The sequence below is a fragment of the Coccomyxa subellipsoidea genome (assembly GCF_000258705.1).
Source record: "Coccomyxa subellipsoidea C-169, whole genome shotgun sequence".
Lineage (NCBI taxonomy): Eukaryota > Viridiplantae > Chlorophyta > Trebouxiophyceae > Coccomyxaceae > Coccomyxa > Coccomyxa subellipsoidea.
This window is the reverse complement of record NW_005178042.1, coordinates 1,597,707-1,609,832: the sequence shown is the minus strand read 5'-3', so window position 1 is coordinate 1,609,832 and position 12,126 is coordinate 1,597,707. Positions and strand designations below refer to the sequence as shown.

At 52.9% G+C, this 12,126-nt stretch overlaps 3 protein-coding genes across 3 annotated transcripts; 2 read left to right on the top strand and 1 right to left on the bottom strand.

The window, feature by feature from the left end:
- Window positions 1-2,203: 2,203 nt before the first annotated feature.
- COCSUDRAFT_52130 (putative transaldolase) lies at window positions 2,204-3,540 on the top strand. The gene is made up of 5 exons (XM_005651821.1): window positions 2,204-2,258; window positions 2,381-2,567; window positions 2,687-2,781; window positions 2,948-3,061; window positions 3,162-3,540. Exons 1-5 carry the CDS (start codon window positions 2,229-2,231, stop codon window positions 3,276-3,278), a joined length of 543 nt encoding a protein of 180 aa, XP_005651878.1. The 5' UTR covers window positions 2,204-2,228; the 3' UTR covers window positions 3,279-3,540.
- Window positions 3,541-5,259: 1,719 nt separating this feature from the next.
- COCSUDRAFT_55347 (hypothetical protein) lies at window positions 5,260-8,335 on the top strand (the record flags this gene model as incomplete). Its single annotated transcript, XM_005651820.1, has 9 exons — window positions 5,260-5,344; window positions 5,443-5,657; window positions 5,823-6,002; window positions 6,185-6,421; window positions 6,534-6,714; window positions 6,919-7,141; window positions 7,364-7,623; window positions 7,859-7,966; window positions 8,235-8,335. 9 exons carry the CDS (start codon window positions 5,260-5,262, stop codon window positions 8,333-8,335), a joined length of 1,590 nt encoding a protein of 529 aa, XP_005651877.1.
- A 292-nt stretch (window positions 8,336-8,627) lies between these two features.
- On the bottom strand, window positions 8,628-10,776 carry COCSUDRAFT_45818 (DUF1295-domain-containing protein; the record flags this gene model as incomplete). The annotated part of the gene is made up of 7 exons (XM_005651819.1): window positions 8,628-8,954; window positions 9,202-9,344; window positions 9,615-9,724; window positions 9,868-9,996; window positions 10,123-10,215; window positions 10,307-10,544; window positions 10,699-10,776. 7 exons carry the CDS (start codon window positions 10,774-10,776, stop codon window positions 8,906-8,908), a joined length of 840 nt encoding a protein of 279 aa, XP_005651876.1. The 3' UTR covers window positions 8,628-8,905.
- Window positions 10,777-12,126: the final 1,350 nt, after the last annotated feature.

Below are 12,126 nucleotides of genomic sequence, written 5' to 3'. Positions count from 1 at the left end.
GCATAGGTGGCTGAGGCGCTGGTGTCTGAGGTGGCAAAGGGCAACGCCGGCAGTGGCCCACGCATGACCAAGTCCCCGTCAGCGTACCTCCAGCGCCTTATTGGTAAGAGCAACACAACTTCCAACAATGCACCCCCTTGACATGCAGGTGGAAGCACTGATATTTACACCTTATACCTGACATCAGTGCATCAAAGCCTCTTGTGGCATATCTGTAGTGTGTAGCCAGCGCACTGATAGAAAGATGTGCGATGGGTGGTTTGCAGGCACACCAGGCAACTCAGAGTACAATACGCCGACAGAGACTCCATCAGGGACGCCCTACAGGGGTTCTGCTGGCTCCCCCTTCCGCACTTCCAGCTCTCTGCGCCACCAGAACTCCGCCACCAGCGACCCCAGCGTGCCAGGCGGCATGCTCCATGTGAGTCAGCTGATTGCAGGTTCTTAGAAGGGACTTCAACGAGCTCATGTCCCAGCTCAGACCACTATTTGCAAGCCTGTAGGGCGCTGCTGCTGCTGCTGCATCCTGCTGGACATCCTGGTGCTGAGGCCCGCATAGGAAACAAGCGATAGGTGTGACGGCTCCTGCACTGACTTTTGAAGTCAAAGATGAGGGCACAATAGTGATGTTTCTGCACCATGCGCAGGCAAGTCCACTTGGCAGCAGGAGGCGGCACCGGCGCATCAGCTCCGGCACGGACTTTGAGCGCACACCAGCACCGTCCCCGCTGAAGACCCAGTCCAGTGCTGCCCAAGCCGATGCCGACCCTGACGCCCTCAGCGCGCAGCCGCAGCCGGCCAACCCGGCCACCGCCGCTGCTTCCGTGCAGGATGCTGCAGCGGAGGGTGCACCAGCAGATGTGAGGGAGCTACAGGATGGGAAGGGTGCGGCGAGTGAGCAGGCTGCAGATGGGGGCTTGCAGCATGAGGCCGGCCCGGCAGCCGAGCGCGATGCAGCGAGCACCAGTGATGCTGCTCACACCAACGGAAGAGCTGACAGCTCTCGGGCGGGCATTGCAGGCTCGTCCAAGACAGCGCCTGGTGCGACAGCATCCCGCCCGTTGCACAGCAGAGCAGGGGCCTGCAGCTGTCAGTATGAATGTTTGGATGCTGAGACGGGCTCAATTGTGTGTCTGCAGGGTCCAGCAAGGACGCGGAGGGGGGACATGGGGATGATATCTTTTTAACTCCCACTAAGGGCCAGATCGAGGAGGAGGAGGAGGAGGAGCAGGATGCAGCGGAAGGGGAGAGGGTGGAGTCACACCCCATTTCATCCCCACTGACAACTCCGGTGACAATGCCAGTCCCCAATGGTCAGACGGGAGGGCGGCACATGCCAACAGAAACGTGATGTTGAACAGGCGTGTGGATGCGAGACACTGGAAAATCAATTGTCTGCGGACTTTAATCTGTCAAGCAGGTGCTGAATTTGAGTGCCAGGATGCTTATTGCAGTGAAATAAGTAGAGATGACGACTAGGGCAGATCCCTGTCTCACTTGCTACGGTGTCGCAGCAGCTGCCTGTGTCTTACAGGCCAGCGCTTGAAGCAGTCTGAAAGTGTGTATTGAGAGTCTTGTTACAGAAGTTGATACTGCTTCAAAAGAAGGTCATCTAGTTTCTGGATGTGAGAAATGGTCGACTGGATTTGTTTGAAAGACATTCTCTCTTCATGTATGGGACTTCATGGTCGAAAATTGTGACATGCCCAAATCCAAGGTTTCTCTCTTGTGCATGAGAGACAATTGATCAAATTCGTCTTATATCACCGATGTGGTGTTCCCCAAAATTTTAAGAATATATTTGCAATCTCAATTTTGAGCAGCCCACATCACCATGAGACCTTCCCCACTGCACAGATCAGATGGTGCTGATCTCCATCTGGCTTGCAATATCGCTCCCACGAGAAGACTCCGGACTGTGAGGTGTTCTATGCGAACAGCAGAAGCTAAGCAGACATTCAGCAATACCACGACACCCCTGTCAAACAGCGGCAAATTACAGCTGTATCTGGATTCAGCATCAGTGCTCAAGTGGGAGCAGTGGTCTAACAGTCGCTTATTTTACGGTGGGAATTGATCTTGCAATGAAAAACGATGAGCATATTGTTCGGTCTGCGTTGGCTTTGTGACATGCCTGAAAGGAGAGTGTTGACAAATTCCTCTGGGTGTGGGCAGGCTTCACTACCAACCCAACCATCCTACTCAGAGACCAGGTCCCTGCCTGCAATATGAAAGTGTTAAAAGTGCTGGCGCAGCAGGTATGCTCACCTTGCTCAGTCCAGTAGAGCACTGAGGGGAATACTTGCAGGCCCTCATGGATGTAGGACACATCAGGTAGAAGCTGGACCGCATCATCACTTCTGTAATCTACATCTTCCAGGCCTTCAGCTTGGGAGCGCAAGAGCTGCAGCTGCAAGCATGGGGTGGCACAGCCGGGAGGCTGTACTCTGTGGGCCTGGACTTGGCTGCCCTTGACACGCGCATTGTGGTCAAGCTGCCCATCACAGATGCCGGGGTGGAGGCAGCTGGTCTCCTGAGATCTCAAGGCGTCAGACTCACTCTGACAGGTGGAGGCTCATTTCTGCATGCTGTGTCACTGTGTGTGATCCAGTGTGTGGACACATGCACTCTGCCAACGTGGTGACCGTGCATGCTCAATGCTGATAAAGGCCTTGCGCTGCTACAGGTGTGTACACAGCACATCAAGCATTCACGGCAATGGCCGCTAAGGCGGATTATGCGGCGCCTTACCTTGGCAGGATGAATGATGCCGGCAAAAACGTGAGTGATGACTCATGACTCATCAGGCTACCAATATTGCAGATCATGATCCTGATCAGTGCCCTTGGAATCCTGTTGGCCATGGCGGCGAATAGAGTACGAGGTCCTCCTGATGAATGTGTCATGTGTGGGCATGTGCTTATCTGTAAATTTCCCTCACATGCAGGGCCGTGGAGAGATTGTGAGCATGCAGCAGATGATCGATGCAATGGGCAGCAGCATGCGCTTGTTGGTCGCCAGCGTGAGATCGCCTGAAGACATCGTTGCACTTGCCTCCCGGGTGACATCCAGAAAGCCTCTGGCTCCTTACAAATTTGCACACTTGACTTTGACGCCATTGTTTCCAAGTGCTTGCAGCAATTAATACAGCTAGCATGCAGGGCTGCGACACTTTCACCATCTCCCCACAATGCGCCGATCAACTCTTCGGCGAACCAATGACATGGCAAGCCGCACAGCAATTTGAGCGCGATGCTGCTTCCTTGGGAGCTTCTTGAGGCTGTCAGAGGAGTCGGCTGCAGTGCAGGGACCTCTGATGTCAACAATTCTGGTCACCCCAATTTCTGGCATGGCTACGTAGTGTACAACTGTGAGTTTCCAGCAATCAGTTGGATGCTGTGCATCATTGCTGCTTGCTCATGATCAAGGTATGAATGCTTCCAGTTGGTCTTTGCAAGTTCTGTCATCCTGGACGGAGCAGAGATGCCACTGTAATTCGGTCTATTTGTTCTGGATCCTTAAGCACGTGTAACTAAGACGAAAAAACCAAAGAAGAAACACACAGATCACAGCCTGATCCAGCATCTGTTGCACTCTCCCAAGCAATTCCCTTCGCAGTCCACATTGTAGCCTAAGACCTGGGGCTGACGTTTCACAACATTGGGGATGACCTTGTCCGTCATCTTCCAGTCCTTTTTCAATTTCTCCACGTTTGCCCGCATCTGGCTTTCAACATCAAGTCCAAGCACCTCTGGGAAATTTTTCACGGCCTGCAAACACAGTTGGGAGTCAGCAACGCTGCCTCGGAAACCTTTGCCCTCTTTTCTGCATGATGACATGTCTTTCTCTAAGCACGTGTTGCAGGAGATGCCATCACCTTCTTGACATCAGCTTCCTTCAAGCGCAAGCTATCCGTCAGAAAAGACACAGCTGCATCCACCTGGCAGGCCAAAGAACAGGTCATTGCCCATGAGGTACAATCAATTAATTATTGGCTGTCATGTTCATGGATCACAGCTTGCCAGGGGTGACCAGCAGTACCTGGTCCTGTGAAGGAACCTCTTTCACTTTACTCTTTCGCCAGTACCCCTGCGAAGCCCATCCGAAGGCCTTTCGCAGTATTTTCTCTGCTTCCTCATCGTCGAATCCCAATGCACTTACTCGCTGCAGGGAGCTTTGCCACCGCTGGGCATCCTCTCCCACCAGCTCCGTTTCTGCATCCTCTGCGTACAAGGGCCTAGATCTCAATCACCACATCTACAAGTTGGTGTTCAAAGAAATCGCTGACAACATCACTCTATACGTTTGCCTAGGATTGCTTATAAGAAGACAACTGACCTGTAGATGCCGCCCTACAAAGAATCGCTTTGTCCAGGCAGATCTGCCTTATGTGCGTCGGGGTGTTGTGGGGTTGTACTCTATTTACAAGTGTTGCACATCTGCTAGCCCTATGTGTATGTCTGCAGAACCCGAAACCATTTTGCACGGGTGCACTCGTTGAGCATAGCCCAGATATGGGCGTGCTCCGTTGGATCATTCAATCTTGCCAGCTGAGATTGCTTCTTCCCTACTGATGTATGGTGTTCTATGATGAAATTTGCCCACAGGCGAAGCATTCTCTCCGAAAACGGTCGAACGTGCACATGCCACGTGAACATTACTAATATGTCACATCAACAGTTCGACGGTGAACCTTCTCTTTCAACGGTCATTTTCAAAAAAAACGAAATCTATGCGAGCAGCTTTTCATCACGATCATGGGACCCCCACTGCTGCTCAGGTAGTAATCACATCCTACAGGCAGCAGACCAGTTTTCAATTCAACTACGCGTCTGTTGATGACTCGCTAGGCGGTGGCAATTTCCCATAACAATCCAAAAGTTCTTGAGGAGCTTTAAAAGTTCTCCGGAACTCCCAGAATAATAAAGATGACAGCAGTACTCCAGGAGACCATGAATAGTGTGCTTCGCACTCCGTTCAGGGAGCCAACTGCAAAAAATGTGCAAGCTCAGAAGGCAGACCCTGCAGCACTCCAACTTGCAGCAGTTCTGCCACCTCCAGAGCTTAATTCGGCAGCTAAAAGGTCATTGGAGTCGTGGTTTCCTTTGCGAAAACCCCTCCTTCGAGCTCGAGGAGGCAGTGGCAGGGCAACATCCAAGAGAAGTATCATGCTACAACTCAGGTGAGGGGGGTTTTTGGTTATTGCCCGAGAACGGAGTCTTTCATCTGGAATTCTTGCATTAGCAACAAACCAACCATATGTCTTCGCGTGTGTTCCACAGGCTGCCAGAGCAAGTTACCAGGGACTGCTCTGACACAGAGAATGTGCAGACATCCACTCCAGGTGCGAGTGCCTAAAAGTCTTCAGTACCTACGAAGTTATGCTCTACGCGATCATTGACTGATATCCGCATCACACAAGTCGTCCTCTGCTGTGCCCAGGCGTTGTCAGGAAACAGCAAGCAGCTCATCAGGAGCCAGGACAGGAGCGCCTAGCAGGCAGTGTGCTGCTGGCGCTGCTCCAGGAGGCAAGGAGCGCGCGACAGGCGGCAATCGTGCACAGGGGAGGCTCAGGGCGCCAGGCCACAGCTAGGCCGCTCGACGTGGAATTCCACAGGGTGCCACCACCACCCACGCCCTACTGCCCCACCCCAGAGGTGACCCCTCCCACACTGCATGGGCTCTCTGGATCAATTTCTATCCTCTCAATCTTCCACCTCTGAACAATTACTCCCCTTCTTAGGGCATACACAAGGTGCATGTACAAGTAGGCCTGGCGCGGGTGGGATATGGGACTCAGAGAGAGTGGCTGGGAATCGCAGGTTGCGATGGAGGTTGCGTCGCTGCCGCGCACACCGGGGACAGCGCTGCGTGCATCTGCAGCGCAGTCGGATGTGCGCAGCACGTTAAGCCGCCGCAGCAGGAGTGCCTCCTTCGACACGCCAATGGAAGGCGTCCTCGAGCGCCACGGCTTTGTGCTGCAGCCCAAGACCCCCGCCCTGGTGTGCCTGCCCACGCAGTTACCCTTTTTGCCAAGAAGACGCCGTTTACAAGACACTCTGCTACTGTCACGAGCATTCACTCTGCTCAACCAACCACAGCTAGACCCCTCTGCCGTTCTGTCTTGCGTGTCATGTCAAGCGCTTGGCCGGGCATCGTGCTTAATTGGGAAGGGCTGCGGCAGGCATTCACGCCGATGGAGGGCGTGCTAGAGAGGCTGGGGCCGATGCTGCCGGCCACGTGCGCGCGGCGGCGGCTGCACACCACGACGCCCGGCCCAAGCCGAGCGCGCAGCAGCGCCGCTGCCGACGGTCGGCTGTTCACGCCGGGAGACGCCGCCGTGCTGGCCTCCGGGGGCGATCCCGACCATGACTCTCCTGTGGAGGGCCTCCTGCAGCAAAACACTGCTGCCGGAGCACAGGTAATCCACCGCTTCCAGTCCTTGATCTCCCAAAGAGGACAAGCCAAGTTGGGCTGTAAGGCTGACATTTGCACGAGATATGAGTGGCACTGAAGCCGGCGTGCTCCCACAGGCAGCGCAGGCTTCTGCAGCGCCCGGGGGAGGCAGCTCGAGCGGCAGCTTCGCCTTCTCGAGAGCGGCCGGGGGGATTCCGGCAGCGCCGCAGCAGCTCGGCGGGCGCATGGAGCAGGCCGGCGGTGACCCTCTGGGCTTCTTCGCCGCGGACGGCGGCAAGGCGCTGCACCGGAGACAGGGTGAGCTCAGAACCCTGCTGCTTATGCCCTGTCAATTGAGTGGCCATTAAACAAAGGAGGAAATAAAAGGGAAGCATCTTGTGCTGCCATGGAAACATTGACACAAGGGAGCGGCGAGCGGCCAAGCCCCATGGCCTGGCTGAGTCTCAATGTGAGTGAAAATTGCTCTTTGTGTTGTCATAAGAATTGAACGGGTCTGTGCAGGCATTGACTCTCTGGACGGCGCGCCGCCGACCAGCCCCTGGCATCTGCGCGACTACAACCCCTCCCCACAGGTGCAATTTCCGCAACCGGCAACTCCGGCCTCTCTGCACAGCGCGCCCAAGCGCTCGTCTTTGGGCCAATCTGTGGTGGCCTGTTCGCTGCAGCCCTCACCTGCGGCCGAGCCGAATCTGGGCATGGACTATGATGACGACGATGATGATGGGTGCGCAGTGCTTTCTTGTTGCATGCTTTTCATCCCACAGCATACTTTCCCTCTTGTCTTCAACTGCCTTCTCGCCCTTTCACATCGTTGCCGGTGTATGTGAATGAGTACTCCTCATCACAAAGAGATCCTGAGCTCAGTATCCTTGCTCAAGAGCGCCACCAGAGTTTGGAAGCATTCTTATGCAGAGGGTATTGAAGCTGCGATAATTGAAATGCGCAGATTTGGCGGCGGAGGTGCTGACTGGGATCTAGGGGAGCCGTCCGAAATGGACCACATGAGCGGCGCTGAGGGCCCAGAGGAGGATGCAGAGATGGAGGAGGCCGGCAGTGATGAGCACACTCCTGCGCCGGAGGAGGAGGCCGAGGCCAGCGAGCAGGCAGGCGACGCCGCTGCAGGCCCGTCGCGTGTGCATGACAGGATCCCCGTCAGCTGCAACAAGCGGCTCAAGCGCGAGTTCCGCGCGCGCAAGAGCCTCGCAGGTGCTGTCCCACCGCACATATTCACATTCAGCAATCTTAGCTGTGAACTGTAGAATGCGAATGTCCAGACTCTTCCTCTGGTTGCGGTCAGTGAGCCCGCATTACTGTGGCAATGCCCACATGAGGCAGTGTTTAGCATTTGCGGGTGCAGGTGTGTGTGTGATTGCTGGTCTGAGAGAGGTGTACGTGCAATGAGGGTGGAGTTAGGTGAGAGGGTGTAAATTTTTGGGGGCAGGGGTGGGGCTGCAGCCTGACGCAGGGCGGCGGCGCAGCACGCGGGTGAGCTGCAAGCCGCTGGAGTGGTGGCGCAACGAGCGCAAGGTCTACGAGCGCAAATTCCACAGTGCGCCCCTCATCTCCCTGTAATACTCGGCTCATTTGCACTTCTAAGCCTTAATTAAGGCATTACATGGGTCACTGGTCCTGCTTTGCCTGCACCTCGTCAGCCCATGCACCTCACCTCTGGCAGGAACACCGTGCAGTGATCATGATGGTGCTACTGGTCTACAAGCTGCTTTGCAAAGAATGCATGCCAGATGTTCGCAACAATGCAACAATAAATGCTAAAGAAAATGGAAGGATCTTCATGTTAGCTCTGCTGTCTGGTGCAGGTCTGCCCACAGTGGACCATCTGGAGGTGTACTCAACCACTCCCACATGGACATTTGTCAGCGATTACAAAGAGAAGAAGACCAAGGCCAGGACCAAGTGAAGCCTGGCATGGCACCATGTGCTGCAGCACATCTGCTTGTGAAGTTTCCCACCTCAGCAACCTGGAATACATTGTTGCGCATGTGTTGAATTGGGTCTCCCGTATTGTGACAATGCTGAAAGATACCCTCAAGATATTTGCAGTATACCCGTAAAATGTCAGCCTGACCAGGTGGAGACCAAGACTTTCAGGAAACGCATTATTTTATTGCGATATTGCCGTCATTTCTATGTCATGTTTTGTACTACTTGTGGGATTGCCTGAACATGTGCTCAATGGAAACCAATCTTGAGCTTGCAGCAGTTCTTGCAAATCATACTCATACTTGCAAAGCAATGTGTAATTATCTGCTTATTTGTTTCAATCAGCAAGCCGTTCTGCATTGACAGATGGCAAAGGCCTGACAATGACTTGTTATCTCAAGTTCTTCGGAATGTTTAAACAATTCTAAAAAGCGGTGCAAAGAATTCCAAAGCTAGGAAAATGGTGCTACCAAGTGCATGCATTGCGAGATGCTCCCGGCTGATATCCAGAATTCCGCATGAGCACATCCTCATCCAAGGCATCAGGTCACGCCTGCAACTCCTGCTCAACCTCGGGCTTCTCCTTGCGCCAGAACCTGTTTGCACCATGGGCGTCTGCATGAGAAACTCTGATTCAAGATCTGCCTGAAGGGTCAACACACGTTGCGTATAGACAATATCATGATCGTTGACAATCCCTATTGCCCAGCATGTCCTTGGCCAGATGAAGACATTGGCAGTGCACACACATCACATTGGCAACTGCTCAGCAGGTCACACACCTCAACAGTACAATCACACGCACTTCACTGCTCCGTAATTGCATAGGCTGGACTTGCTTACTTTGGGATGGGAAACAGCAGGAAGGTGGAGCGGCGGTAGGCCTGGTAGGCGCTCTCACTGCCCCAGCGCTCCTTGGCCTGCTTCTCCTGCAGCGGCACGCCGCTCACAAAGAGCAGCAGGAACATCAGGAACAGCGGCGACACCTGCACCACAACATTGCAGCTGTTAAGCACATGCTCGTGTACCATTTCATCCGCTTGCAAACTATCACAATCCGGAAGTACAGTCCGGGAGTCCTCGACTGTCGGAGTGCAGTTCAGTAATATCACAGTACATGATGCAATCAATTTGCAAGTCACCGGGTCCCGTTATGGGATTGTGAGGCACGCAAAGAAGGAATTGCAGTATCTGGAATAGAGCGAGGGTTTTGTGCAAAGGTAAGACCAGGGGGTGTGCACTGCTGGGCCACGCACCACACAGACCCAGTAACCGCCGTCCAGGACTGGGATGCTCAGCAGCCAGAGGCCCCACCAGACCAGCATCTCCCCACCGTAGTTTGGATAGCGAGCATACTTCCACACGCCTGCACAGCACGCAGCGAATATGCACTCACAAAGTAACTCTGTACCCAGCATCAAAGCTTCCGGATATATTCCCGAGCATATGCTTGTTAGAAAAAAGCAGGATATTCAGAAATCTGCAGGCTTGCTGTGACAGGGAGGATACCTGTGCTGATGAACCGGCCCTTGTTGGCCGGGTTCTGTTTGAAGGCATACTTCTGAAAGTCTGCCGTTGTCTCTAGAGTAAAGCCCACAACCCAGAGCAGACCACCGATGATGTCTGATGGCCACAAGCCTGCTCAATGGCAGCAATCTCAGAATCTGAAACATGGATGGCTGCACAAAACACACCTTTGACATGAAAGAGTCGCAATGTGTGCACAAATATATGATTAGAAGGTGACTGCAGATGGCTTCGCACCTGGATTGTGATCGCTGCCATTCAAGATGATGACAGGCAGGAGCGTCACCCACACCCACACCGCTTGCAGCGTCCAGTAAATCCAAAATTTTACTGCGCCAAGCAAACGCAAAGTGTTAAGTCATAGTCATGCAGCATGCACTGCGAGAATTCCAAATTTCCACAGAAGGACCTGGAGGCTTACATGGCTGTTCTTTGACTTCGTCAAATCTGCTGTCCGAGCCAGTTTTGAGGACCCTGAAGAACAAGAAGCCGCCGAGTCTGGCTGCCCACACCATCACAAAGACAGTGGCCACGATCTGGCGAGCATAATAGTATTTTGCATATGTCAAGGTGCCGATCGCGCATGCTGCGAAGGCTGAACTGCCGAGTGCATCATAAAGCTTCTCTGTCTTAAATGCTGCTGACACAGCCCAGCCCACCTGCAACAGAGCCAGGAGTGAGAAGAGAATGAGTGAGGCTCTTTTATATAAATTTTATATGGTTAGAAAACAGTACTGTGGGGTTTCTGCAATCGATTTGGATGTCTCATGAATAGTGTATGTGTGGTTGAGGTCATGCTGGGAGGTGACTCACCCACTGAATAGCGAAGTCCACAATCAGCGCGCCCACAAGAGCGGATTCCTGCACATCGAGGCTGCCTATGGTCCACATTGTGGGCCGAGGATGATCTTGCGAAACTAGCCACAGTTAATGTCGCACAGGTTGTGTAGCTCTGTGTTTCTGCTCCTGATGTAACAAACTGTTCCACCGGTTCCCTTTTAAGTATAAAATAGCCTGCTCAAGTTGACTTGTCGTCCAAGATATAGTTTTTGTCCGCCCCACTTGTTTCTTTAGTGTCGGAAGAACGCTAAGCAGGGTAAAACCATGAAATAGCTGCGCTTGTGGCACGAGCCGTGGGAAGAGGTGCGCTAGTGGCCAGATGCAAAGATTTCAGAAGATCTCTGATCGCACGATTGGACTGCAATTTCTTAAGAAACAGTTGGTTCATGATCTTAGACGTAAGCGTTTGTAACGTCCACGTGGACAGCTTCTTCCAGATCGGAAGCCGGGACCCTGCAACTTGGTTTTACACAACAATAATTCTCGCCTTTCCAGACAGAGAAGCTTCAGAGCTCGCAACAATGAGTATCATGAAGATGCTGCAATAAATTAATTTTGAATGCTGAGCTGGTTCTGATCACCCATCACCATGGGTGCAGGCTACGGAAAAGAGGTGCGATCCTGATGCCATATTCAACTTATAGGGAAGGATGTTGTTTAGTAATTTGTAAAGTTATAATTGCATGTGCAGGGCGAAGATGACGGTATCGTCACCGTCAGCGGCGACAGACGCAGCGAGCGAATACACCCGATTCTAATGCAACTGAAGTCATTGCAACAGGTCAGTGGGATCCTTGCACTCTGTACACAACGCAATTCAACAATGATCATACATGTAGCTCAGCAGCGAAGACTGAATTTTTTTTGTCCAGGTTCCTCCCATTTTGCAAGAGGGCAAAGATCCGGCATGGAAAGATCTGCAGCAAGACCTGCGACTCATGAATCTGAAAGAAGCTGGTACGCTATTAATGACATGCTGAACTCCTTCAGGATCAAATCCCAGACTTTACCCTCTAGCAAGGTGTTGAACAAGTTGTTCTCTTCAGCACCAACCTGACCAACTTACAGCCAGTCTGGGTGTACTAATGTACTTTGGGCTGCTGTGCCCTGACAGTAGACCTGGACACACAAGCTATATTTCGAATGCTGGAAAGGTACCAGGTAGGGTCGCCCTGTTGTTGCACTTACACCATGGTCATCAGTGTCCTGCACCAAATCCTTGTCTTCCTATGGGCTGATGCATTGGCATGTGTGTCTAGGCTTGGTGCAAGGCGCATGCGGTTGCAACAGTGCAGCGCCAGGTACCTCTCCAACACATTACTTGTCCTCACAAGCAGGCCTACATAGTGAAGCCTCAAATGTGCTGCAATTGTTGCTTAAGCTGTTGCTTAGCTTTTGCTT